General features: G+C 64.2%; 3 protein-coding genes across 4 annotated transcripts; 2 read left to right on the top strand and 1 right to left on the bottom strand.

Moving 5' to 3' along the window:
* Positions 1–561: 561 nt before the first annotated feature.
* On the top strand, positions 562–3,895 carry EIF1AD (eukaryotic translation initiation factor 1A domain containing). 2 transcript variants are annotated; one of them, XM_069809369.1, is made up of 7 exons: positions 562–655; positions 763–862; positions 1,586–1,694; positions 2,690–2,798; positions 2,907–2,951; positions 3,502–3,632; positions 3,669–3,895. In XM_069809369.1, exons 2-7 carry the CDS (start codon positions 776–778, stop codon positions 3,830–3,832), a joined length of 645 nt encoding a protein of 214 aa, XP_069665470.1. In that variant the 5' UTR covers positions 562–655; positions 763–775; the 3' UTR covers positions 3,833–3,895. The 2 variants fall into 2 exon arrangements, with proteins under 2 accessions (XP_069665470.1, XP_069665471.1); XM_069809370.1 differs by having other exon boundaries at positions 599–655; positions 3,502–3,895.
* A 153-nt stretch (positions 3,896–4,048) lies between these two features.
* Positions 4,049–14,873, bottom strand: SART1 (spliceosome associated factor 1, recruiter of U4/U6.U5 tri-snRNP). The gene is made up of 20 exons (XM_069809368.1): positions 14,483–14,873; positions 13,442–13,496; positions 13,285–13,340; positions 13,068–13,194; positions 12,871–12,976; positions 11,643–11,720; positions 11,469–11,568; positions 10,681–10,820; positions 10,369–10,584; positions 9,494–9,615; positions 8,756–8,907; positions 8,509–8,639; positions 8,143–8,298; positions 7,671–7,781; positions 6,709–6,796; positions 6,185–6,275; positions 5,828–5,963; positions 5,653–5,742; positions 4,628–4,749; positions 4,049–4,169 (listed from the first exon to the last, which is right to left on the bottom strand). Exons 1-20 carry the CDS (start codon positions 14,838–14,840, stop codon positions 4,151–4,153), a joined length of 2,454 nt encoding a protein of 817 aa, XP_069665469.1. The 5' UTR covers positions 14,841–14,873; the 3' UTR covers positions 4,049–4,150.
* Positions 14,874–15,659: 786 nt separating this feature from the next.
* SLC3A2 (solute carrier family 3 member 2) lies at positions 15,660–23,473 on the top strand. The gene is made up of 10 exons (XM_069809367.1): positions 15,660–15,714; positions 16,475–16,946; positions 18,090–18,263; positions 18,746–18,846; positions 19,255–19,323; positions 19,606–19,667; positions 19,888–20,068; positions 21,143–21,298; positions 22,025–22,084; positions 22,580–23,473. The coding sequence occupies exons 2-10, from the start codon at positions 16,478–16,480 to the stop codon at positions 22,901–22,903; spliced, it is 1,596 nt and encodes a 531-aa protein (XP_069665468.1). The 5' UTR covers positions 15,660–15,714; positions 16,475–16,477; the 3' UTR covers positions 22,904–23,473.
* Positions 23,474–25,269: the final 1,796 nt, after the last annotated feature.

The raw sequence follows: 25,269 nt of genomic DNA, 5'->3' as shown, positions 1-25,269 counted from the left end.
CTTACGGGAGGGGGGGAGCGGCGTCCCGCTGGCGTCGTGACGTCACGGCGGAGGGGGGCGGGGCCTCCTCGCCTCCCTCCCCGCGCGCGGGCGGTGACGCCTCGGCGGGGCGGGGCGGCACGCGGCAGGGTCGTGGAGGTGACGTCAAGCGGAGGGGGCGTGATGTCACCAAGGAGGCAGCCCCCGCCTCCCCCGCCGTGGGCCGCGGTGGCAGTGACGTCACAGGTGCTAACGGTGATGGCGTCGCAGCGGCGGCTTCCCATAGGTCAGCCTGCGACCCCACCGGCCACGCCCTCCGTATTGGCATAACACCGCCCTCTGCCGCCACCCCGCCCCCTCGTTTGTGTGGTACCATCTAATTTGCATAGCCCCGCCCGCCGCTCCCAGGGCGCCGGGACCTCATTGGCACATTCCCCCCCTCGGTCGTGACCCCGCCCCTAATTTGCATAGCCCTGCCCGCCGCCCGCCCCAAACGGGGCGGTCCCACCCCAGCTGAGGCTCCACCTCCTCCTTGGAGCGGGGGGGCGTGTCCGCGACTCAAGCCCCGCCCCTCCTCCCCCGCCGGCCCCGCCCTTTCCGCTACCTTAGAGACGCACGGACGCTCCCGCCGGTCCCCGGAAGTGACGCCGGGCGCACCCGGAAGTACCGGAGCGAGGTGAGTTCCCCGAGTCCCCACGGCGGCGGTGGGGGGGGCAGCACGCGGACCCCTGGGTCCCTCACACCCCCCCCCTCCCCCCCCCCCGATCCCGGTTGTCGCCGCAGCCCCGCCCCCGGGATGTCGCGCGCCACCAAGCGGAAGCACGTGGTGCGGGAGCTGCTGGAGGAGCGCGTGCTGCCGGCCCCGCGGCAGCGGATCGTGCGGGTGGGGACACGGGGGGGACACGGGGACGGGGGGGGGACACACGGGATACTGGGACGTGGACACAGACACGGGGAGGGGGGACACGGCCCTGGGGGGGGACACACGGAGCCGGGGGGGGGCACCGGGGGGAGGGGATACGGGGACGTGGGGGGGGGGACACGGACACACGGGGAGGGGGACACGGCCCGGGGGGGGGGACACAGAGACGGGGGGGTGGGGATACGGGGATGTAGGGGGTATACGGCCCTGGGGGGGCACACGGGGACACACACACACACCGGGGGGGGGGGGGGGCGGAGATGGCCCCGGGGGGGACACACAGGGACATGGGGGGGGACATACGAGGACAGATACAGCCCTGGGGGGGACACGGGGACAGGGGGAGATGGCCCTGGGGGGGACACAGAGGGGGACATGGGGACACTGGGCTGGGACACGGGGATGGGGGGGTGAGATGGCCCTGGGGGGGGACATAGGGATGGGGCGGACGGACGGACACGAGGGGGGTGTCCCCAACCTGGGATGGGACAGAGGGGACAGGCAGGGTGGCACCTGCTGCGGGGGGGGACAGGACACACAGGGCCACCTCAGTCCCCACCCTGGGGGTGGGGGGGTCAGGGGACACCCCCGTCACCAGCTGAGGGGACACAGCCAGGTTGGGGCGGGGGGGGGGTTGGTGGCCCTGACGCCCCCCTCCCGTGTCCCCATGTCCCCCCCCCCCAGGTGCTGGGGACACCGGGGAACAACCTGCACGAGGTGGAGACGGCCGAGGGGACGCGCTTCCTCGCCAGCATGCCCCCCCGCTTCCGCCGCCACATCTGGATCAAGAGAGGTGCCCCCCCCGCCTTGTCACCCCTGTCACCTTGGCACCCCCGTCACCCTGCTCCCCCCTCCCCGCCAGCCCCGGTGTCATTGCTGTGGCCTCAGCAGCAGCCGCAACGCTGTCACCCTGGCCCCAGTGCTGGCCCCAGCACTGTCCCCGATCTTGTCACCCTGTCCCCAACCTTGTCACCTTAACCCAGCACTGTCCCCGATCTTGTCACCCTGTCCCCAACCTTGTCACCTTAACCCAGCACTGTCCCCGATCTTGTCACCCTGTCCCCAACCTTGTCACCTTAACCCAGCACTGTCCCCGATCTTGTCACCCTGTCCCCAACCTTGTCACCTTATCCCAGCACTGTCCCCGATCTTGTCACCCTGTCCCCAACCTTGTCACCTTAACCCAGCACTGTCCCCGACCTTGTCACCCTGTCCCCAACCTTGTCACCTTATCCCAACACTGTCCCCAACCTTGTCACCGTCCCCAATGCTGTCCCCCAACTTTATCACCCTGTCCACTGTCCCCAACCTCGTCACCCTGTTCCCAATGCTGTCCCTAACACTGTCACCCTATCCCCAATGTTGTTCACAACCTTGTCCCCAACATTGTCACTGTCTGCGACGTTGTCCCCAAACTTGTCACCTTGTCCCCAATACTGTCACAAATCTTGTCACTGTCTGCAACACTGTCCCCCAATGCTGTCACCCTGCCCCAAATCTTGTCACCATCCCTAACCCTGTCCCCAGTGCTGTCACCCTGTCCCCAACCTTGTCACTATCCTCAATGCTGTCCCCAACACTGTCCCCCTGTCCCCAACCTTGTCCCCCCCATGTCCCCAGCCCACTCCCCACACCAGAGCTGCCACCATGTTCCCCCCCCCCACCCCAGGTGACATCCCTGTCACCATGTCCCTCCCCACTGCTCCCCCAACACCTACAATGCCACCCATCATCCCCCCCTGGGGTGACCCCCCCACCCCCCCAGGTGACACCCCTGTCTCCCCCCAGGTGACTTCTTGCTGGTGGACCCCATCGAGGAGGGGACGAAGGTGAAGGCCGAGATGTCCCTCGTCCTCCTCCCCCCCCACGTCCGCTTCCTGCAGCGCCAGGGGCTCTGGTGGGGCCCGATCCCCCCCCCCCCGGGGGTAAATACCCTCCCCCAGTCTCCCCCAGTCCCTCCCAGTTCCAAGCTGTGACACCCCCCCCCCTTCCTGGTTTCCCACAGGCCTGAGGCCTTCACTCCCCTGGAGAAGTCAAGCCCCCGGGAGGGGTGAGTCACTGGGGGGGGGGGGGGGGCAATAACCTAGGGAGGCAATATTCCAGGGCAATAATTGGGGGGAGGGGGTAATATTGGGGGGGGCATAGTATTACAGAGACAATAATGGGGGGGGGCAATAACCTGAGGGGGGAAAACTGGAGAGGGGATAATATTGGGGAATAACGTGGGGGGGGTAATATTTAGAGGCAATAACTGAGGGGGGGGGCGGGCAGTAACCTAGGAGGGAATAACCTGGGGGGGGGGCAATAGTGGCAGGGGCAATATTCTGGGTGGGGTAATATTGGGGGGGCAATAAAATGGGGGAGATTGGGAGGGAATAATGGGGGGTATTAAAGGGGGGCATTAACTGGGGGGGCAATATTGGGGGGCAGTAAGGGGGTAGTGAGTGGGGGGGCAATAATGGGGGCTATTAATGGGGGGAGGAATTGGGGGGGCAACAAGGTGGGGGCATTAATTCGGGGGGGCATTACTGGGGACAGTTGGGGACATACGGACACGTGTGTCACCACGTGTGACCCCCCACCCCGTGTCCCCGAGGCAGCCACCTCCCCGCCGGGGACGGGGACGAGGACCTCTTCGTCAACACCAACCGGGTGGGGGCCGGCGGGGACATGGGGGACAGCGAGGACACGGGTGACGAGGATGACACGGGTGACGACGAGGACGACACGGGTGACGAGGATGACAGGGGTGATGACGACGACACAGGTGACGAGGACGCTGCTGCGGGTGACAGCGAGGACAGAGGTGACAACAATGATGACACGGGTGACAAGGAGGACATGTGTGACAAGGACACACACCCAAGGGACAGCGGGGACAAGGACCGGGGGGCCAGTGGCAGTCGGGACAGGCGGTGCCCCCCCCAGTGAGGGGACGGGGACACGTGGTGACGGGGGCTGCTCCCCCAATAAAGGACTGGTGGTGGCACTGGGGACACGCGGTGACAGCATCCTGACCTGTGCCCGGTGGCGGGGGGGGACGATGTGACGGGGGACACGGCGCTGTCCCCACGCTTGGGGACTGGGGGGTGGGGGTGGGCTTTGTCCCCCCGACCCCTGGTGCCGGTGACAGGCGGTGACACACGGTGACAGTCCCCAGGTCCTTTATTGTCCCAGTGGGACCAGGGAGGGAGGGGACATGGGGACACACACACAGGGGGGATGACAGGGGTGTCCCCCGGCGCTGGCTCACTTGGTGATGGTGTTCCTGGGGGGGGGGGAGGAAGAGGGGGTCAACACCCCAGTGCTCCCAGTTGCCTTCCACTGCTCCCCAGTCTCCTCCCAATGCCCTTCCCCGCCCTGCCCCCAGTGTCCCTCCCAGCATTCCCAGTCCCCCCCCAGCATGCCTCCCAGTACTCCTACTGCCCCCCAGCACTCCCAAGGCGCCTCCCAATCCCCCCCCAGTGCTCCCAGTGCCCTTCCCAGCAGTCCCCATCCCTCCCCCCAGTGCCCCCCTAGCATGGTCAGTGCCCCTCCCAATCCCCCCCAGCGCTTCCAGTCCCTTCCCAGTGCCCCCCAGTGCACCTCTCAATCTACCCCCAGCACTCCCAGCAGCCCCAGTCCCTCCCCCAGCACTCCCAGGGCCCCCCAATGCCCCTCTCAGCGCTCCCAGCCCCCCCCCAGTCCCTCCCCCAGCATTCCCAGTCCCCTCCCAGTAGCACCCACGCATTCATGCTCTTCCCGCTGCCGCTGAGAACGATGTAGGGCGTCTTCTGGGCTTTCTGTTTCTCCTGCAGCAGGGCCACCGTCCCCAGGGGGGTGTCACTGGAACTCATCTTCTTCAGCAGCTGGGGGGGGCCACACTGGGGTGAGACCCCCCCAAAACCAGAGGGGGGACCCCCAAAAATAGGGGACCCCCCAAAAAGATAGGGGGACCCCAAAAATAAGGATCTCCCCCCCACCCCCCTCCAATCCTAAGGGTGGGGGAAGTCCTGAGCAGTGCGGCTGGGGGGGGTCAAATTTGGGGGGACCCCCCTCCCTGAGGGAGGGGACACCCCAAAACATAAGGTGACCCCAAATATGGGGGGGAGATCCCCCCCAAAGTGAGACTGGGGACCCCCAAAATGGGGATTTGACGGTCCCATCTCTGCTTGAGGGACCCCAAAAGATATGGGGGGGCTCAAGGGGGTCTGGGGACCCCAAAAATTGTCCATGGGACCCAAAAATTGGTTCAGGGGACCCCAAAATTGGGCTGAAAGTCCCAAATTGGGTCAAAGGGACCCCAAAATCAGGCTGAAGGTCCACAATAGGGCCAGGGGGGACCCCAGAAGTGTCCAGGACCCCCAAATTGGGCCAGAGGGACCCCAAAAGGGTCCAGAAACCCCAAAATGGTGTGGGGGACCCCAAAATTGGGCTGAGGATGCACAATGGGGCCAGGGAGGGACCCCAAAAGTGTCTAAGGACCGCCAAATTGGGCCAGATGAACCCTGAAAGGATCCAGGGACCCCAAAAGTGGGCTGAGGACCCACAATGTGGCTAGGGGGGACCCTGAAATTGGGCTGAGGACCTACAATGGGGCCAGGGGGACCCCCAAATTGGGCTAAGAACCTACAACAGGGCCAAAGGGACCCCAAAATCGGGCTGAGGCCCCACAATGGGGCCAGGGAGGACCCCAAAATTGGGCTGAGCACCCAAAATAAAGCTGGGGGGACCCCAAAAGCCTCCCAGGACCCCCCCCAAAAGCCTCTCACCGCCTCTTCATCTAACTTCTTCATCCTCCGCTCCGTCTTCATCTTCCCGGAGCCTTTGCCGTGGAAGCGATGGGAGAGCTGCCGGAACGCCTTGGGGCGAGACAAGGGACAGTGAGGGGGGTCAGGGGACACATGTGCCCCCCCCCCCCCAACCTCGTCACCGCCGTCCTCGCACCTCCTTGGGTGTCAGCTTGCGGCCGGTCTCGTCCACGTACTCGATCTTGACATCGGGGCGGTAGCCCTCTTTCTCCTTGAAGTCCTGCGTGAAGCCGCGGTATTCCTCGCGCCGGCTGTACTTGTCATCGATGGCCCTGCGTGGTGACATCGGAGACAGGGTGACATCGGGGACAGGGGACACACCGGGGATGGGGAGGGGGGACACATGAGGATTTTGGCACCCAGGGAGACGGAGGCGGCACAGCCGCGCCTGTGCTCCTCACACCGGTTGTGCTTGTCACCAGTGGGGAGATGAGGGGGTGCTGGGGTGACACAGGGGTGGCGGGGGGGGTGACACAAGGGTGACATCACCCACATCTTGTCCTCAATGCAGTAGACAGCCGAGGGCAGGGACTTGTTGGGGGCTTTCACCCTCGCCACCTTCTGCACCGTCGTCTCCAGCAGCCCTGGGATGGGGGGAAAGGGGGTTGGGGGGACCCCGGGGTGAGACAGAGCACCCTATACACACCCCAAAATCGACCTACAGAGGCCCCAGAGCACCCTGGATCCTTCTATGGGCCCCCCCAACCACCCTGTATGGTCCCCAATCCACCCTACAGACTCCCCAATCCACCCTATAGACTCCCCAAATCACCCTATAGACCCCTGCCCCCCAGCCCCCTCGGCTCCTTCTGTAGGGCCCCCAATCCACCCTGCAGAGTCCCCCAAAAACCCCAGGGGAGCCCCAATAACCCACCCCCCCCCCCCCGGGGCACAAACTAGCCCCAAGCAGCCCTGGGGGACCCCAACCCCTGCCCCTCCCAGGGACCCTAAAGCACTCTATAGGGGTGAAGGGTCCCCAACACCCCCCGGGGGGGGAACCATGCATCTGCCCCCCACCTTTGTTCTGGCAGAGCAGCAGGGCAGCAGCCAGGCCCCGGTTAACGATCGGCTCCTCGTCAAGGATGGTGGTGGAGGAGGCTGAGAACTGAAAGGGGGGCAAAAAGGGGGTTGAAAGAGACCCCCACTTTGGGGGACACCCCCCAGCACCCTCTATGAGGCTTTAAGGGACCCTGAAACCTGCCAGGGTACCCCCCCAAAAGCCACACTTCAGAGCAGTATCCCTGGGGGGGGTCTTCATCCTGTTTTGGGGAGCCTCTTTTTGGGGTTTGGGGGGCTCTTAATTTTGGGGTGATGCTGCTACGTGGGGGTTCCTTCTCTGCATTCAGAGATGACCCCAGTTTTGGGGGGCTGCAGTCTGTGGGGGCCCCAGCCCCCTAGTTTTGGGGTGTCTTGTCTTTTGGGGTGTCCTGTCTTTTGGGGCATACCTAATCCTGGGGTGCTCCTGCTCCCAGTAGTCCCAGTTTTGGGGTGTCCCTGCTTTAGGCTGCCCTCCATTTTACAACACCCTCGTTTTCAGAGGTATCTCTGTGGGGTACACCTTTTTTAGGGTGTCCCAGCTTTAGGGTACCCCTAATTCTGGGGTGATCCCTTTCTGGGGTGTCCCCAGTTTCAGGGTGTCCTTGTTTCAGGGCATTCCCCATTTTTGGGTACACCCTATTTTCAGGGGTGCTCTGGTTTGGGGGTGTCCTAGCTTTAGGGTGCCCCTAATTCTGGGGTGGCCCCAGGTTTCAGGGTGCCCCTGTTCCAGGTATCCCGGCTTTTGGGGTGCCCCTGGTGATGAGCTCTCCTTGTTTTAGGGTGCCCCCGTTTTTGGCTGTCCCCTGTTCTGGGGTGCCCCTGGTTTTGCGTGTCCCTGTTTTCAGGTGTCCCCTATTCTGGGGTGTCCCTGGTTTTGGGGTGCCCAGTTTTGTGGTGTCCCTGGTTTTTGGGGTGCCCCCCCAGGTTTTTGGGGTGCTCACATCCTGGTGCTGCCGCTCCTCCGCCAGGTTGACGCTGCTCCAGCCCACGTTCTCCTCCCCTTCCGAGTCAGGGGCCCCTGGAGGCGAGGGGCGCCCTGCCCGCTCCAGGGCCTGGGGGGGACACGGGAGACACACACACGGTGACACGAGTGACAAGAGCCCCCCCAAGTGCATCCTCCGCCCCCCCCAATGTACTCCCCACCTTCCCCCTATATCATCCCCAAGAGTCCACTGCCCCCCCCATTCAACCCTCACCCCCCAACATTGCCCCCCAGCCCCCCAAATCAGCCCCCAGAGCCCCATATCAACCCCACAGCCTCCCCCACTGCCCGCCCAAATCACGCCCCCAGTGCCCCCCCGCCAAAATCATCTTCTCTTGGTTACCAGCCAGCCTATAGGTCAGGATCTCCCCCATTTCACCCCCCAGCCTCCCCATTTTGCTCCCCAGCCCCGCCATTTTGCCCCCCCTCACCATCAGCTCTTCCTGCTCCTCCCGGTTGCCGGCCAGCCCGTAGGTCGGGATCTCTCCCAGCGTCCGGCAGAACTCGGAGGTGGCATTGAAGACGATGGCCCCCGCCCGGGGATCCGGCCCCGGGGTCACCCCGGCCCCTCGCACCAGCTCCAGCACCTGGAAGAGGGGGGATCAGTGGGGCCCAGACACCTGGGTTCCCCCCGAAATCTCCTAATTTGTGGGGGCTGCAGGATTCTGTGGGTGCTGGGGAGGGCACCCAGATGCCGGGGTTTCTCCGTCCCCTGGCTCAAGGTGCCCATAGGACTCTGTGGGTGCTGGAAGAGGTGGGGGGGGCGGAGCCTGGCACCCCCCCACCCCAGATCTCACCTTCTCCCCCCCAGCCTCCCGCAGCTGCTGGAGCTGCCGCAGGCGCCGGCCCTTTTCCAGTTGCTGCTGCAGCTCCTGCTCCGCTTCGTCCTCCTCCAGTGCCGGCGGCGAGGACGGACCCTGCGTCTCCTCTGCGGGGGGGGGACAGGACATGATGACACAGGGGGAGCACCCCTTAGGTGGGGACCCCACACCCTGTCCCCACCCATGGGTGCCTCCCCCGCCCCCAACCCAGCCCTGGACGCACCCTCGCTGCTGATGTCCATGCTTTCCAGGCGGGTGTCGTCGGAGGGGAGCTGGGGGGGGACACCCGGTGGGGGGGTGGTGGGTGCTTCGGGGTCCCCCTCTCCCTCTGCGCCTTCCTCATCCTCCTGCACCCGACGGCCTCGACCTCGTGACCTGGGGGGGGGGGCGGGGGGGGGGGGCAGAAAGGGGGGTTGGGTGCTGCTGTTGGCACCCGTGGGTGCTCCTGCCGGCACCCCCAGACCGAGCCTGAAATCCAAACCTTCCTCTGGGTGCCTTCCCCAGCACCCATGGGTACCCCTGGGACCCTCCCAGAACCCATGGGTGCTGCCTGGGACCTCCCCCAGCACTCTTAAGAATCCGCCCAGGACCCACAGGTGTGCCCTGGCACACACCCCAGCACCCATGGGTGCCCCCGAGGACCTCCCTCAGCACCCTAGGACCACCCCCAAGCACCCATAGGTCTTCTCTAGGACCCCCCCCAGCACCCTGGGAACCCCCCCAGCACTCCCAAGTGACCCCTGGGATCCTCCCAGCACCCTAGGACTCCCTCAGCACCCTTGGGTGCTCCCTAGGAACCCTTCCAGGATCCCCCCCAGCTCCCGTAGGTGCCTACTAGGACCCTCCCCAGCACCGTAGAACTCCGTCAGCACCCATGGGTGCCCCCTAGGACCCTTCCCAGCACCCTAAGACACCCCCCCAGCACCCATGGGTGGCCCCTGCCCCCCCACCAGGCACCCACCTGGAGCCAAAGTCCCCACGGGTGTCCCCTGGGGCCAGGGGCAGGAGGTCGTCGGCGCGAAGGGGCTTCTCCTTCCGCCGGAGCCGTCGCACCCGGCGTCGCGTCTTCCGGAAAGTCACGCTCTGCAGGGGAGAGGATGGAATCAAATTACCCCAACCCCCCCCAAATCAGCCCCAAGACCCCCCCAAATCAGCCCCAAGACCCTCCAAAAAGGGGTCAAATAACCCCAACCCCCCCAAGGCCCCCCAAAAGATGCACATTACCCCAAACCCCCCAAATCAACCCCAAGACCCCCCCCGAAAGGGCTCACATCACCCCAAACCCCCCAAATATCAACCCGTGCCCCTAAAATCCCCCTAAAAGAACTCAAATCACCCCCACCCTCCCCAAGATCCCCCCCCAAAATCTCTCAAGCCCCAAAAGGGGCTCAAAGAACCCCCCCAATACACCATGATCCCCCAGAAGGGCTCGAATATCCCCCCCAAAATACTCAATTAACCCCAACCCCCCCAAAAGGGCTCAAATATCCCCAACCCCCCCAAATCCCCCAGGACCCCCAAAAAGGACTCAAATTACCCCAACCCCCCCCAAATCAGCCACAAGACCCCCCCCAAAAGAACTCAAATTGCCCCAACCCCCCAAATCATCCCAAATCCTCCAACAGCCCCCAAAAGGGCTCAACCCCCCCCAAATCCCCCAAGACCCCTCCCAAAAGACACAAATTACCCCAAACCCCCAAATCAGCCCAAAGACCCCCCCAAAAAGGGCTCAAATCACCCCAAACCCCCCAAATATCAACCCACCCCCTCCAAGATGCCCCCAAAAAGACTCAAATCACCCCCAAACCCAAGACCCCCCCCCAAAAGAGGACTCACCATCTCCTGGGGTGTCAGGTACTCGGGGGCCAGGCGGAGGGGGGGCAGCTCCAGGCTTTGGGGGGCAGGGCCGGTGGCGGGGGACTGCTGCCGGGGGTCCCCAAGGCCACCGCCGGCTACCCCCGTTGTCCCCTGCGTCCCCCCCGGGCCCAGGCGGAAGGAGGGACGCTGGGGGGGCTCAGCGTATTTGGGGAGCACCACGTGTTCCTTGGGGCCCTGCGTCATGGGAAAACATGGGATAACGCGGGATAATGTGCCTGCGGCAGGGGGGACACGCTGGGGGGATGCGGGGACACGAGGAGGGGGACGCACCTGGGTGGCGGCAGCAGGGTCCTCGTCCTCGTAGGGGACGTAGGGGGGCTTCTTCTTGCGCAGCTCGGCGTTCTCCTGCGCCTGTTCCTCGGCCACCAAGGTGACGTTCACCAGGACGTCCTCGCTCTCCTCCAGCACCCCTGGGGACATCGGGGAGGTGACAGGGCTTGGGGACACCGAGGTGGGAAGAAATGGCTTGGGGACATGGGGGGGGGGGACGACAGCCCTTGGGGACACAGGGAGAAAGGGGTTGGGGACACCAAAAGGGGACAGGACTTGGGGACAGTCCCTGGGGACACAGGGAGGGGGAAGAAAGGACTTGGCGACACTGGGGGGACAGCCCTTGGGGACAGCGCGTGGGGACAGCAAGGGGGGGACAGGGCTCCGGGACCCCAGTAGAACAGGACTTGGGGACACTACGACGAGGTGGAGCGGACGTGGGGACGGGTCAAGGCGCACCAGCAGGACACAGGTGCCACCACGTCCCCACCAAGGGTGGATGTAGCACCGTGTCCCCTCCGGGTGTCACATCCCCGCCTTCTGTCACTTTGGGTGGGGGTCACAGGCCCCGTGTCCCCTTCGGGGTGGTCACAAGCCCCATGTCACCTCCCTGCACTCCCTTGGGGGGGGGGGTGATGTTCCCTTCTTCATGTCCCCTGGGGGCATCACAGGCCCTGTGTCCCCTTGGGGGGGGTCACAGACCCAATGTCCCCTCCCTGTCCCTCCAGGGGACATCATGGGCCCTGTCCCCCCTCCCTGTCCCCCCAGGATGTGACCCCCCTGCTCACCTTTGTCCTTGAGGGTGAGGACGAGGGTCTCCCCCTCCCGGAAGGCCCCCATGTCATGCTCCACCGTCAGCCCCTGCAGGTCCCGTGAGCTGTAGAGGTCCTGGGGGGACACGTGGGGGGTCAGGATGAAGACCAGGCTGTCCCCAAGGGTCCCCAAGCCGGTCCCCAACTCACCCTCTTCCTTCTCATGAATTCCTCCTCTACCAGGGTGCTGACACCAAACTCCTGGTCCATCTCCTCCAGCAGCTTGGCCTGGAACGGGAAGAGACCAGTTGGATGTTCCCAAGACCACTGAGAGTGCTGGGATCATCCTGGACCACAAGAGAAGCCAACACATGGCCAACAGAAGTCCAACGCGTGGCCAAGAAGCACCTTCTCAACCATCTATCAAAAGTTTTGGGGGGCTCAGGAGATCCCTGTTGACCTTATTTCGGTTTCTAAAGACTTAAGGACCAACGCAAAGCACCCCAAGATCTTCAATCCAACTTCAGCATCGGGACAAACAATGAAAAACATCAACTAGGTCTTGTTGAAAAACATCTAAATGCCAACGTGACCATCAACGACGGTGAAAGCAGGTTCCTAGACACCCTAATTAGTTTGATGGCCTTCTACAAGCAAATCAGCCACCCAGTGAGTGAAGAAAAGGTGGCGGATGGAATTTGGAGAAAGTTTAGCGGTGACGGCCCTCACCGCTTTCTTCTGGGTGAATTGTCGAAGCACGGAATGACCAGAAATGTGGTGTGCTGGGTTGTGGAGAACGAGGGGACACCTGACTGGTGGCCAATCACTTCTGGCGTCCCTCAATGCCTAATTCTAATCAATATTTCTACTAATAAACTAGAGTCAAGAGCTGACAGCAACTTTGTTTGACAATGCTCAACAAGAAAACGCTGGTGAGGCTGTTGAGAAACCTTCTAAATGAATGTACACAGGCTGCGGCATTGGGTGATTAAAACTGGGAAAATTAATGAGGTCAATCCACCAGGCTTGATCAGGGACTGGAGATCTGCTCTCTGGATAGGATCTGAGGGGTGGAGGGGGGTTTGGTGGCCGAGGAGCTCAACCAGCGGCCAAACGACCAACAATCCCACGATGAAGGGACAAGGACACGCTGGGAAAGTGCAAATCAGATAAAAACCTCCTGATTTTTGCCCAAAAACTGACAAAACACCTTCCTGAAAAGAAGTTGATGTCTCCAAACTGTCTGTTTTTAAGTGACTTTGGGACAACACCTGTAAAAAGCCACGTCAATTTTCAGGTGGTTCTAAAACACACAAAAATTTGGGTGACGTTATCATAGCCAATCCTTTTAAACTAAAATTATCATATTTGAGAGTCGTCACCCCCCAAACTGCCAGGGTCAGGGGGCTGCCCCGGACACGTGGGTGCCCCCACCCACCCTCTTCTCCGCCAGCTCTTTCTCCTGCTGCAGCTTCCGACTCCTCTCAATCCAGGCGGCCGCATCGTCCAGCCACGGGTCGTCCTCCCCCAATGTTTTGATCTTCCTAGAAATAGTTTCGAGTGAAGAAAGAAACGTTTTGGGGTCATCCTGCTCTCTTAAAGGGTGCTGCCCCCCCCCACCCATGGGTGCCTCACCCTAATTTCTGGTTGAGGAGACGTTTCTCCTTGGCGGCTGCCAACTTCTCCCGGATCTCCTCCCGCTGCCGCTGCACCAGCGGGTTGATGACGTCGGCCGCCACTGGGTCCTCCTTGGTCCCGGCTTCTGTTGAAGGGGGACACACACACACCCAGAAATGGGTGCTGGGTGACCCCAAAAATAGGTGTGGGGGATCACGGAGTGGGCACCACTCACCTTTCTTGACGGTTGTTGTCTCCAGCGGCTTCAGCCCCAGCTTGGCGCGGAGTTTGCTGGGGGGGGAGGGATGGTAAATAGAGTGAGTTGGGGGTTGGTGGGTGGGGGGCACCCAAAAGAGTGTCACCCAGTGGGTAGGGGGGTGTGTTTCGCTCACTTGGTTTCCTCCACACTGAGGGACGACTCGGCCGCAGCGGCCTTGGGGGCTGCGGCTGGGGGAGGAAGGAATGTTAATTAACGGGAGTCCATTAGCTAATGAGGGGCAACAGCTCCCCCCCAACACCCAAGAGCCCCCCCCAGGTGTTCCCCCACCCAAATCGCCCCCCATATAACCCCAGGAAGCCCCAGCACCCCATAACCACCACCCCCAGCCTCTCTGGGTGCTTTCCCACCCAAACTGCACCCCCAAGGCCCACCATGTACCCCCTGACCGCCCAACACCCCATAACCAGCCCCCTGGTTGCCCCACAGACCCCTCCCCAGCACCTCACAACCCTTTCCCAGCGCCCCACAGACTCCCCAGCACCCCCCAGCCCCCTCCCTGCAGTCCGCAGACCCCCCCAGCATCCTCCTTGCGCCCCATGGACCTACCCAGAACCCTCCTCGTGTCCCATAGACCCCCCCAGCACCCCCAAATCCCTTCCTGTGCCCCATAGACCCACCAGCACCCTCCTTGTGCCTCATAGGCTCCCCCAGCACCCCCCAGGACCCTCCCTGCACCCCACAGACCCCCCCAGCACCCTCCTTGCGCCCCACAGACCCCCCCAGCACCCCACAACACCCTCCCTGTGCCCCATAGACCCTCCCAGCACCCTCCCTGTGCCCCACAGACCCAACAGCCCAGTCTCCTCCCTGCACCCCATAAACCCCCCCAGCACCCTCCCTGTGCCCATAGAACCCTTCAGCAGCCCACAACCCCTTCTCTGTGCCCCATAGACCCCCCAGCACAGTCCTTGTGCCCCACAGATGCCCCAGCACCCCGCAACCCTCTCCCTGTGCCCCATAGACCCCCTCAGCACCCTCCTTGCGCCCCATAGACCCCTGCAGCACCCCCCAATGCCCTCCCTGCACCTCATAAACCCCCCAGCACCTCACAACCCCTTCCCTGCGCCCCACAGACCCCTGAAGCACCCCACAGACCCCCCAGCACCCTCCCTGCACCCCACAGACCCCCCCCTCAGCTCCCCCCGTCCCTCACCGGGCTCCTCCCGCTCCTCCCGCCGTTCCCTCTTCCCACGCCGCTCGGGCTCGGCTCCTCCCCGGCCATGGCTGCTCCTTCCCGGCTCCTCGGGGCCACCGCGGCGGGAGGAAGAACCGGAGCCACCGCCGCCGCCACCGCCGCCGCCACCACCGGAGCTGCCGCCGCCGCCGCTTCGCTCCCCCCGGGAGCGGCTGCGCTTCCCCCGGCGCTCCCCGCCGCGATGCCGGTGTTTGCGGTGCTCCCGGGGCCGCCCCGCCGTGCTGCTCCCCCCCGCCGGAGCCGCCCCCGCCGCCGCCGGAGCCTCCTCGGCCGTTTCGGTCCCGCCGCGCTCCCGGTGCTTCTTAGAGGAACCCATGGCCGCACCGCAGCCGCTTCCGGGAGCGAGGTTTCGCTTCCGGAGCGTCACCAGGGCAACGGCCTCAGTCCCTCCCCTGCCGCTTCCCGGTAGGGCGTGGCGTTCGTCAGGGCGCGTTTTTCATTGGCTGTCGCTAAGGCGCTGCTTCCCGTTCTGAGGGGGGTGTTACTATGGGAAGGGGAAGCCATGCGGGACGAACCATTCCGCCGAGAAGGGGGGGGAGGACGGGGCTGCACCATTAGAGACCCCCCCGAAAGGCCTGAACACCCCCAAGAGAGCGGCCACCGGGGAACTTACGGTCCTCGGAGGCCGCAGGGAGGCGGGGATCCCGGTCAGGAGACGCCGTGCGGGCCATCAGGGGAAGATGTGTGTGGTGTGTGCCAAAATGGCGGCTCCCTGGGGCTACAACAAAATGGCGGCGCCCAGGATGGGCAACAAAATGGCGGTGCATTTAGGGGGCAACAAAATGGCGGCTCGTTGGGGGTACAACAAAATGGCGGCCTGGGAGGGGTGGGGGGGAGAAGACGACACACGGACACGATCCCGGAGGGGAAGGGCACCCAAGCTCCGGCACCCGCAGACTCGGGGTCCCCCCGTCACGCGGGGGGGGGTCCTCCAAATTTCCCCTGGGGCCGCTGTTTCCCCCATCCCCCCCCAACCCCGGGGGCCCATGGCCGGGGTCCGCTCCCCCCCACCCCCCCGTCTCGTGCCCTTTGATCCGTCCAAGCCGGGCGCCTGCACGGCGCCGGGGGCGGAGCGAGAGGCGTGGTTAGGGGCGTGGTCAGGATGGAGTGGGCGTGGTCAGAGCGGAGTATAAAAGCCGGCGCTCCGGCCCCGGCCCCCCCCACTCTGGGCTAGCGATAGCGGAGGGCAGGTAGAGGGGACCCCGGGGGGGTTTTGGGGTGCTCGGGGGAGGTTTTGGGTACGCGGAGGGGTTTGGGGGACCCCCACAAGGTTCTTGGTGTCTGGGGGGGTTTGGGGGGGCCGGGGGGGGTTTGAGACCCCCCATGAGGATATTGAGGTGTCCTGGGGAGGGCCCACCCCCTAAAGATATTGGGGTGCCCTGGGTGATATTTGGGGGGGCTCTTGGGGGCCCCCATAAGGGTATTGGGGTGCCCAGGGGGGTTCTTGAGTGGCAGGGAAGAGCTCAGGCCCCCCCCCCCGGGAGACTGGGGGTGCTCAGTGTCCCTATTGAAGGTTTTGGGGTGCGGGGAGGGGGCCATCCTCTGCTCTCCAAGGATATTGGGGTGTCTGGGGGGGGTCTTGGGATGTTGGGGGGGTTCAAGGTCCTCCTGAGGTTTTTGGGGTGCCCAGGGAGGGTCTTGGGGTGCAGGGAGGATCCCAGGGCCCCCCCTAAGGATATTGAGGTGCTCGGGGGGGGTCTTGGGGTGCAGGGTGGCTCCCAGGACTCCCTAAGGATATTGGGGTGCTGTGAGGGGGGGCTTAGCGCTCCCCATAGATATTGGGGTGCAGGGGGGGAATCTTAAGACTCCCATATAAGGGTCCTAAGATTTGGGGGGGGGGGCCTTAGGACCCCCCACAGTGTATTGGGGTGCCCTGGGGGGGTGAGGCTGCAGGAGCACCTTCCCCTTCCCTCCTTAAATCTTTTTGGGGTGCCCCCCCCCCCCCCCCAGATCATGGAGGCAGAGACGGAATCCCCCCCCCGCGACCTGGAGCTGTCGGCGCTTGAAGCCGAAAAAGAACCGATGGCGGCGAAAGCGGAGGATGAGGATGAAAAAGAAGAAGAAAGGGGGGGCCGTGCCCCCCCCGAGCCCGATCCTGTCCCCCTCCCCGGCAGCGAAAAGAACGGCTTGGTGAAAATCCCAACGGATGAAGAATTGGGGGGGGGCCCCGACGTTTCAGGGGGTTGTAAATTTACAGGTTTAGGGAAAGAAGAATTATTGCGGGCGGCAGGGGCCCCCCCCTGGGCGAAGGCTCGAGCTCTCCTCCTCTTCCTCTTCTGGCTCGGCTGGTTGGGGATGTTGGGGGCCGCCGCCGCCATTGTCGCCCGGGCCCCCCGCTGTCGACCCCTGCCCCCCCGCGCTTGGTGGGAGTTGGGGGGGCTTTATCGAGCCCCCCCACGTCCCTTTGCTGGGGACTTGAAAGGTGAGGGGGGGGGTGCACTGGGTGACCCCTGGGGGTGGGAGGGGGGAGGGTGTCTCCAAGGGAACCAGGTGTCTGGGGTGGGGACCCCCCTATTAGTGATGCCCCCCCCAAAAAGGAGCCCCTATTAGTGACACCCCCCTCAATGGGACTCAGGTATCTGGGGTGAGGACCCCCCCATTAGTGCCCCCCCCCCAAAGGACCCCAGCATCCAGGCTAGGAATCTCCCCCCCCCCCAAAAGGCACCCAGGTATCTGGGCTGGGGATCCCCCTATTAGCGACACCCCCCCCCCCCCAAAAAAAGGGACCCCACTGTCCGAGGGTGCCCCCCGCCACGTGCTGCCCGTGTTTCATCACCCATGGGGTGGGGCAGTGACTCAGCATTGGGCCCCCCCACTTTAGGGGGGGGCCTGTGGCTCTGGGGGGGGGGGTCCCACAGCTTGTGAGGGTCCCCCACATCCTGGGGGGGGGGTGGGAGTCTGTGTGTGTATCCCCCACCCCAGGCTGAGGGTCTCCCCTGGGTGGCGGGGGGGGCATGTTTGGGGGCTCCCCCCCCACCCCAGGAGTGGTTTGGGGGGGCCTGGGTTGGTTTAGTGGGACTCCCCCCCCCAAGCCCAAAAGAAGGGTTTAGGGGTTCCTGGCTCCCCCAGGCATGGGGGGTATTTGGGGGGGGGGGCTGGGGGGGGACTTACGGGTCCTGGGGGGTGTTGGGGTCTGGGGGCAGCTGAGGGGGGGGCAGGCTGCTGGGGGGGGTGGGGGACCCCTGGGGGTCCCCACAAACATTTTGGGGGACATGGGGGGGAATTGGGGTACAGACCCCCCCCAGTGCTGTAGGGGATCCCAGGGGGGCCATTTTGGGGACCCTGAAGATTTTGGTGTGGGGGGGATTGGGGAACCACTGGGGGAGTTTGGGGTCCCCAGGAGGATTTTGGGGGACACGGGGAGGGAAAATTGGGGTACAGACCCCCCGAGGACACCGGGGGGGGGGGTGTGTGTAGCACCCTGAGGATTTTGGGGTCCCCGGAGGGAGTTTGGGGTCCCAGGGGGACTCCTGGGGTCCTTGGGGTCCCCACTACCATTTTGGGGTACACCGAGGGGGATTAGATTTGGGGTTCACTCCCTCCTCTTTATTTTTGCCCCCCCCAGGCGTGGCGGCGCGGCTGGATCACGTGGCGGGGCTGCACATGCGGGGTCTGGTGTTGGGGCCAGTGCACCCCCAAATCTCAGGGGATCCCCGAAATTCCTCCCTGGAGCAACTGGATCCACTGCTGGGTTCTCTCCAGGACTTTGCCGACCTCCTGCAGACAGCCAAAAAAAAGGGTGAGGGGCACCCCCAAAGTGAGGGGGGGATGTACCTCCAAACTGGGAGGGGTACCCCCAAAGTGGGGGGGGCTTGGTAATGGGGTGAGCTCAGATTGGGGGGGATACGCTGAAATTGGGGGTGAGTCTTAGTGCTGGAAGGTTTTGGGGGGTATTGGGAAAGGGGGGGTACCCCAAAATTGGGGGGGCATCTCAAGACTGGGGGGGTGTAGTTGGGGGATTTTGGTAATGGGGGGGAATACCCCAAGATTGGGGGTGATTACAGTGTTGTAAGGGGGTGGTGGGGCACCCCAAAACTTGGGGGGGCACCAGGGGAGGGAGGATTGTGGCAATGGGGTGGGGGCAAAATGGATGGAATCCCAGTGCTGCAAGATTGGGGGGGGCACCCTGCTACTGGGGGGGCACCAAATGTCAGGGTGGGGGGAGCCTGGGGAGGGGGAGTTGGGGGTGCCCTGACCCCCCCACCTCTTTCTGCCCCCCAGGGCTGCAGGTGATCCTGGATTTGACCCCCAACTATTTTGGGGGGGCGGCCTGGTTCGGGCCAGAGGTGGCTGAGGACCCTGGATTCCATGAGAAGGTCAAGGTGTGTGGGGCACCCCACGGCGAGGGGGGGCTGTGGGGCAGCTGTAGGGTGGTTGTGGGGTGCTGTGGGGGGGCCATAGCGTAAGAAGATGATTAGTTATGGGGTGGGGGGGCAGCTATGGGGTGGTATGGGGGGTTGTGGGGCAGCTATGGGATGCTGTAGGGTGTTACAGGCAGCTGTGGGGCAGAAATGGGGGGCTGGGGGGTGCTATGGGGCAGCTGTGGGGTGGTACGAAGCCGCTATGGGGAGGGGTTGGGGGGGGGTTGCGAAGCAGCTATAAAAAAAAGGATGAGGGTGTTGGGGGGGGGAAGCTCTGGGGCCCATAGGGCAGCTATGGGGTGGATGGGGGCCATGTGCCGTGGGTCGCCGTGGGGCAGAGCCCTCACCAACCCCCCCGTGCCCCCCCAGCGGGCGCTGAGCGTGTGGCTGGAGCGCGGCGTCGCCGGCTTTTTCCTGGACGGCATCGAGGAGCTGCAGGTGGGGCTGGGGGGGCTCTGAGGGGCTGGGGGCTCTCTGTGGGGCAGGACTGGGGGACTTGGGCTGGGGGGTGTCTGGGGGGCAGAAATGGGCTGGGGGGCTCTGTGGGGCAGGACTAGGGGACTTGGGGGGCTGGGGGGTGTCTCTGGGGCAGAAATGGGAGGCTGGGGGGCTCTGTGAGGCAGGACTGGGGGACTTGAGGGGGTGGGGGGGTCTCTGGCACAGGACCGTGGGGTGCTATGGGGTGACAGCCCCCCTTTGCCCCCCCCCCCCCCCCCCCAGCCCTCAGTGGTGGCCGAGTGGAGGAACCTGACAGAGCAGAACAGCCCCGACGGCGTCCCCAGGTCTGTGTCAACCCCCCCTCCTTGTCACCCACCCCTTGCGTCCCCCCAAATTTGCTGCCCCGCCCCCATGTTTCATTGACACCCCAGGGTGTTGGGGGTGAGGGGGGAGCACCCATGGGACCCCCCCAAATCCCCCTCTGACTCTCTCTCTTCCAGGGTGTTGATGGGGGGCACCCATGGGTCCCCCTGACTTTCTCTCTTCTCCCCTCCTCATTTTTAGGGTGCTGGTGGGGGGCACCCGCCTGCGGGACCCCCCTAAGCTGTTGGCGCTGCTGAATTCCTCCGGGGCGGGGCTGGTGCTGGGACCCTTCCTGGAGGCGCTGGGGGCCGACCCCCCCGGTTCCGATATCGCCCCCCAACTGCTGGACTTCCTGCGCCCCCAAATCCCCCTGGCCTGGAGCGTGAGTCACCCCAACCCCCACCCTGCACCCCCAAAATGCCCCCCCCCCGCATCTCTAAAACTCTCCCTGCACCTCAACTCTTCCTGCACCCCTAAACCCTCTGTGCACCCCCAAAATGCCCCTCGCACCCCTAAAACCCCTCTGCACCTCAACACTCCCTGCACCCCCAATCACCCTGCCCCCCTAAAACCCCCCTGAATCTCAACACTGCCTGCACCCCCAAAGTGTCCTCTTGCCCCCTAAACCCCCCTGCACCCCCAAAATACTCCCTTGCACCCCTCACCCCCCATACCCCCAAAACAGCCCCCCGCTCCCCTAAACCCCTACCTGCACCTCAACACTCCTGCACCCCCAAAATGCCCCCGCACCCCTAAAACCCCCTGCACCCCAACACTCCCCACACCCCCAAAATGCCCCCGCACCCCTAAAACCCCCCTGCACCCCAACACTCCCTGCACCCCCCAAAATGCCCCCCCCTGCACCCCTAAAACACCCCTGCACCTCAACATTTCCTGCACCCCCAAAACGCCTGCCCCCGCACCCCTAACCCCCCCTGCACCCCCAACCCTGCCCTGCAGCCCCCCCCCAACTGTTGGGTTTCCTGCACCCCAACCCCTGGGACCCCCCCAAATCTCTCCAAACTCCCTTCTGCACCCCACAGCCCCCCCACAGGGAACCCCCTGAAACCCCCCCCGTGCCCTCAACCCCCTCCCTTTTCCCCCCACATTGTCCCGGGGGGGGGGGGGCCAGGTGTCCAAGACCCCCCCCAACCCCCCCAAAACCCACACATCCCCCCCACCTGTGACCCATATGTCCCCAGGACACCCAAATATTCATGGGGGGGCGACACCTAGTTATCTGGGACCCTCCCTTGCCTGACCCACACATCCGCCCCCCCAGAGCACCCAAATGTCGGGGGGGGGACGGCGACACCCACGTGTCCAGGATCCCCCCCGGGCACCGAAATATCCAAAGAAGGGGATGACCCCCAAGTATCTGTGACCCCCATGAAACCCAGATTGGGGGGGGGGGGGGTGTGTGTTGAAATATGACATCATGATCCCCCCCCTGCAGGTGGGCTCCCCCCAGCAGCACCTGGCGGGGCTGAGCCCCCCCCGCGCCCCCCAGCGCCTGCTGCTGCTCTGGGCCGCCCTCCCCGGGACCCCCGTACTCAGCTACGGCGACGAGGTGGGGCTGGGAGACCCCCCCAGTGCCCCCCCGGGCCAGGAGGTGAGGGGGGGGGATTTAGGGGGGGCTATGGGGCTGGGAGGGGGGGGTTGGGGGGACATTTGGGGCTGGGGAGGGATTTGGGGGGATTTAGGGGTGATTTGGGGGGTCTAGAGGGGCCTATGGGGCTGGGGGAAGTTTTGGGGGTGATTTAGGGGGCTGTGGGGCTGGAGGGGGGTTTGGGGGGGCACTTGGAGCTGGGGAGGGGATTTGGGGGGATTTAGGGGTGATGGGGGAGTTTTGGGGGTGATTTGGGGGGGCTGTGGGGCTGGTATGGGGGATTGGGATTTGGGGGGCTGGGGGGGTTGGGGGGGAGTTTTGGGGTGATTTAGGTGGGCTATGGGGCTGGGAGGAGGGGTTTGGGGGGCCTATGGGGCGGGGGGTAATTTGGGGGGGTGATTTGGGGGGCTATGGGGCTGGGAGCGGGGGTTTGGGGGGATTTGGGGGTGTTTTTGGGGGGTTGGGGGGCCTATGGGGCAGGGGGGAATTTTGGGGGTGATTTGGGGGGGCTTTGGGGCTGGAGGGGGGTTTGGGGGGGAACTTGGGGCTTGGGAGGGGATTTGGGGGTGATTTGGGGGGGCTAGGGGAGAATTTGGGGGGTATGGGGGGATTTAGGGGTGACTTGGGGGGAGCTCTGGGGCTGGGGGTGAAGGGTCGTGCCCTCTGACCCCTGCCCTCTGACCCCTGCCCTCTGACCCCTGCCCTCTGACCCCTGCCCTCTGCCCGCAGCCGCCCCCGATGCCCTGGGACGTCATCGAGGGGATGACGGAGGGCGACAACAGCACCGAGGTGGGCGGGGCGAGGGGCGTGGTCTGACGCTAGGGGGTGTGGTCTGGCGGCGGGGGCGGGGCTCGGGCTGAAGGGACGGGGTGTCTGTTCTGCGGGGAGGGGCGGGGCTTCCCGGCAAAGGAGGCGTGTCTCAGAAGGGGGCGGGGTCTCTGCCAGACGGGCATAGCCTGTTCTTAAAGGGGCAATACGTCGGGTGAAGCGGTTCGCTCTTAAAGGGGCAACACCTCGGGGTCCTTTCTTAAAGGGGCAACATGCTTGGCTCGGCCTTAAAGGGGTGGGTCCCAACCCTGCCTTCTTGTAATGCAGGGGGTGGGTCCTTAAAGGGGCACCGCCCACGGGTGTGTCCTTAAAAGGGCAATGCCTCAGAGCACATTCTTAAAGGTGGTGCCCCAGGGCTTGTTCTTAAGAGGGCAATACTTCCTTTTTCTTAAAGTGGCTATGTCTCAGTTGGTGGGCGGGGCCCTGCAGACCCCGTTAACCCTTCCCTCCCCACAGGCCCGCCTGCTGGAGCTGTGCCGTCACCTGGGCGCCCTGCGGGTGCGGGAGCGGTCATTGTCGCTGGGGGAGGCAGAGGCCATCCCCGCCGGCCAGGCGGCCGCTTTCCTGCGGAGCTGGGACCAGAGCGAGCGGTTCCTGGTGGTCCTGAATCCCGGGAATCAGCCCCTCCACCTGGCCCTGGAGGACCCCCGCCTGCCCCCCCAAGCCACCCTGCGCCTCAGCACCCACCATCCGCTCCCCCAGGACCCTCAGATCGATCTGAGGAACTTCAAGCTGCTGCCTTACGAGGGGCTGCTGCTCAGCTTCCCCTACACCCCATAGCGCCCGCCCTGCCCCATGGCATCTGTGGGGCAGGAGCAGGGTGCCCCCCCCAACTCCCCCCACCCCAGCACCCACAGGACAGGGTGACACCCCCCCTCCCAGCCCCCCCTCCAGCACCCATAAGTGGATTGAGGCCCCCCCCCTGCCTCCAACACCCACAGAAGAGGGGGACACCCCCCTCCCCACCCAGCACCCACAATTGGAGGGGCCCCCAGCACCCATCAGAGCCTGAGGGGCACCTACAGCACCTACATGTGGCCTTACAGTCACCCCTCCCCCCCCCCCCCCAGCACCCACAAGTTGGGGGGGATCCAACAGCCAATCCCCCTCACCCATTCTGGGCAGGGAGGTCACTTCCCACCCCATGCACCCCCCCCCCCATTTTGCCCCCCCCTCCCGTTTTGGGGGTGCCCCCCATTCCCCTGGGTCTTCGGGGGGTCCCTTTTTCCCTTCCCACACACTCCATTTTGGGGGGGTCCTTGGCAGTATTGGGGTCCCCAGGGTGGGGGAGCCCCGCCTTGTCCCTGGGGGGGCTTTTGGTGAATAAATAAGCTGCATTTGTGCCCCTGACTTTGCCTCCATTTTTGGGGGGGGGTACGGGTGGCACTGTGGGTGACACCAGGGTGACAGTGCAGGGATGGGGGGGTGACAAGGAGAAATGGGGGGGCAGGGGGAAATATTGGGGGGTACAACAGGAATTTGGGGTGCAAGGGGATAAAACTGGGGTTCATGGGAACCCCCCTACCTGCATGGAGCTGGCTGGGGGGGGACTCCAAAATCTGCTGCCCTCCCCCCCCTTACCCGTTGTCACGGTCCACTCGGTGGACTCGTGATGGTTCGTTTGCTACGATCTTGAAAGTGCAAAATTAAGGTGACCAACACCAAAGGGGATAGCAGTAATCACACAGTAAAACTTTATTGTATTGCTTGTGAGGAGACATGCGACAGTTAAAGATGAGTGAAAGAAAGGAGAAAAGTAAAGTAAAGTTTAGAGAGAGGAGAAAGAGAGGTTATAGCTACCACCGCTGATCTCACGACGTCCTAACGGTCCCGGGTCCAGCTGATGCTGCGTCGTCGATCGTCGTGGCCCTTGGTGGGGAAACTTCAAACTTCCGTTGTTCAGAAGTCATCTTTTATGCTTAGTAACACACCTTGCTCCACCTCTGCCTCAGGAGTCTCTGCCCTTCTCAGCATACAATTATCATATCTCCGCCCTTCTCAAGCGAGGCCATCTCGCAGGCGCGGGGTCAGTGTCCGAGGCGTGGTAAGTCTTGGAGGCGGGCAGCCTTCGACCAGGAGGTGTGTTTTGGTATTATAACGAAGCAAGGTTCGTCCGAAGTTCATGATTTCTTCGTCGGTGTTATGCCAACAGTGGCGATCCGCCCTTTCTGACAGTAGCTCTGCGGTGATCTCTAACGGCTCCAGCCAGGGACCTTCCAGGAACCTTGTACCGCGCATTCCACCCGTGGGACCGGCCGCTGGCTCCAAACTGGCCGATGTGGGGCACCGATGTGGGGCACCGTGCTGTTCACCGTGCTGTTCACCGTGCTGTTCGTGTTCCTGATGACAATGGTGAGACGATGCTGATTTTCTGACCGACTCTTACACCCGTACCCAGACCCACCCCCAAATCCCACCATGGGCCCCCCAATGATCTATGATCCTCCCAAGCCCCCCCAGAGCCCCCCCCAACTGCCCCCTTGTTCCCATATGAGCCCCCTCAGGTTCCAATTGACCTCCCCCAGTTCCCGCCACAGCCCCCCCAAATCCCCACAGCCCCCTCATTTGCCCCCCAAATCCCCCCCTCAGGTTCCCATTAGCCCCCCCAACCCTCCAGCGCCCCCCCAACCCCCCAAATTCCTTCCCCCATTCCCATGAAACTCCCCTAGTCCCCCCAAACCCTTCCATGGCCCCCCCACCCCCCCCAGCTTCCCATATCAGCCCCCCCAACTCCCCCCCCCCCAAGGTTTGGGGTGCTGGGGGGGTCCGAAGTGACGTCAGGAGCCCTGGGTGGGGTCGGGTTTTTTTTTTTGGGGGTGTCACTGGGGGGGGGTTGGGGTGCTGGGGGGGTCTCAGAGGGTCCCAGGAGCTTTTGGCAGGGCCCCACCCAATCTCCCGTGTCGTCGTCCCCCCGGAGGTCCCCAAATCCCCTGGGTGCCCCCCCGCCCCCCCCCGATGTCCCTAAAATCTCCTAGGTGCCCCGCCCCCACCCCCGCCTTTCCCGCGGCCCCGACAGGCCACGCCCCCACAGTAAGCCACGCCCCCTACCTCCTGGGTACCACCCCCTCACCCCGCCTTTCCCGCGACCCCGACAGGCCGCGCCCCCCGCGCAGCAAGCCACGCCCCATACATCCGCCCCTCCGCCA

This window comes from Haliaeetus albicilla, chromosome 22, assembly GCF_947461875.1.
Source record: "Haliaeetus albicilla chromosome 22, bHalAlb1.1, whole genome shotgun sequence".
NCBI lineage: Eukaryota > Metazoa > Chordata > Aves > Accipitriformes > Accipitridae > Haliaeetus > Haliaeetus albicilla.
The sequence above is the reverse complement of the archived record's forward strand: the minus strand, read 5'-3'. Positions and strand labels throughout refer to the sequence as shown.

Coding starts and splice junctions, on each gene's coding strand:
- SLC3A2 (XM_069809367.1), top strand. CDS start 16,478: ATGGAGGCAGAGACGGAATCCCCCCCCCGCGACCTGGAGCTGTCGGCG. Junction 16,947..18,089: donor CTTTGCTGGGGACTTGAAAG/GTGAGGGGGGGG, acceptor TGCCCCCCCCAG/GCGTGGCGGCGCGGCTGGAT. Junction 22,085..22,579: donor AGGGCGACAACAGCACCGAG/GTGGGCGGGGCG, acceptor CCCTCCCCACAG/GCCCGCCTGCTGGAGCTGTG.
- EIF1AD (XM_069809370.1), top strand. CDS start 776: ATGTCGCGCGCCACCAAGCGGAAGCACGTGGTGCGGGAGCTGCTGGAG. Junction 2,799..2,906: donor CTGCAGCGCCAGGGGCTCTG/GTGGGGCCCGAT, acceptor GGTTTCCCACAG/GCCTGAGGCCTTCACTCCCC. Junction 2,952..3,501: donor AAGTCAAGCCCCCGGGAGGG/GTGAGTCACTGG, acceptor TCCCCGAGGCAG/CCACCTCCCCGCCGGGGACG.
- SART1 (XM_069809368.1), bottom strand. CDS start 14,840: ATGGGTTCCTCTAAGAAGCACCGGGAGCGCGGCGGGACCGAAACGGCC. Junction 13,497..14,482: donor GGAGGAGCGGGAGGAGCCCG/GTGAGGGACGGG, acceptor TTCCTCCCCCAG/CCGCAGCCCCCAAGGCCGCT. Junction 6,797..7,670: donor AGGAGCGGCAGCACCAGGAT/GTGAGCACCCCA, acceptor CCCCCCTTTCAG/TTCTCAGCCTCCTCCACCAC.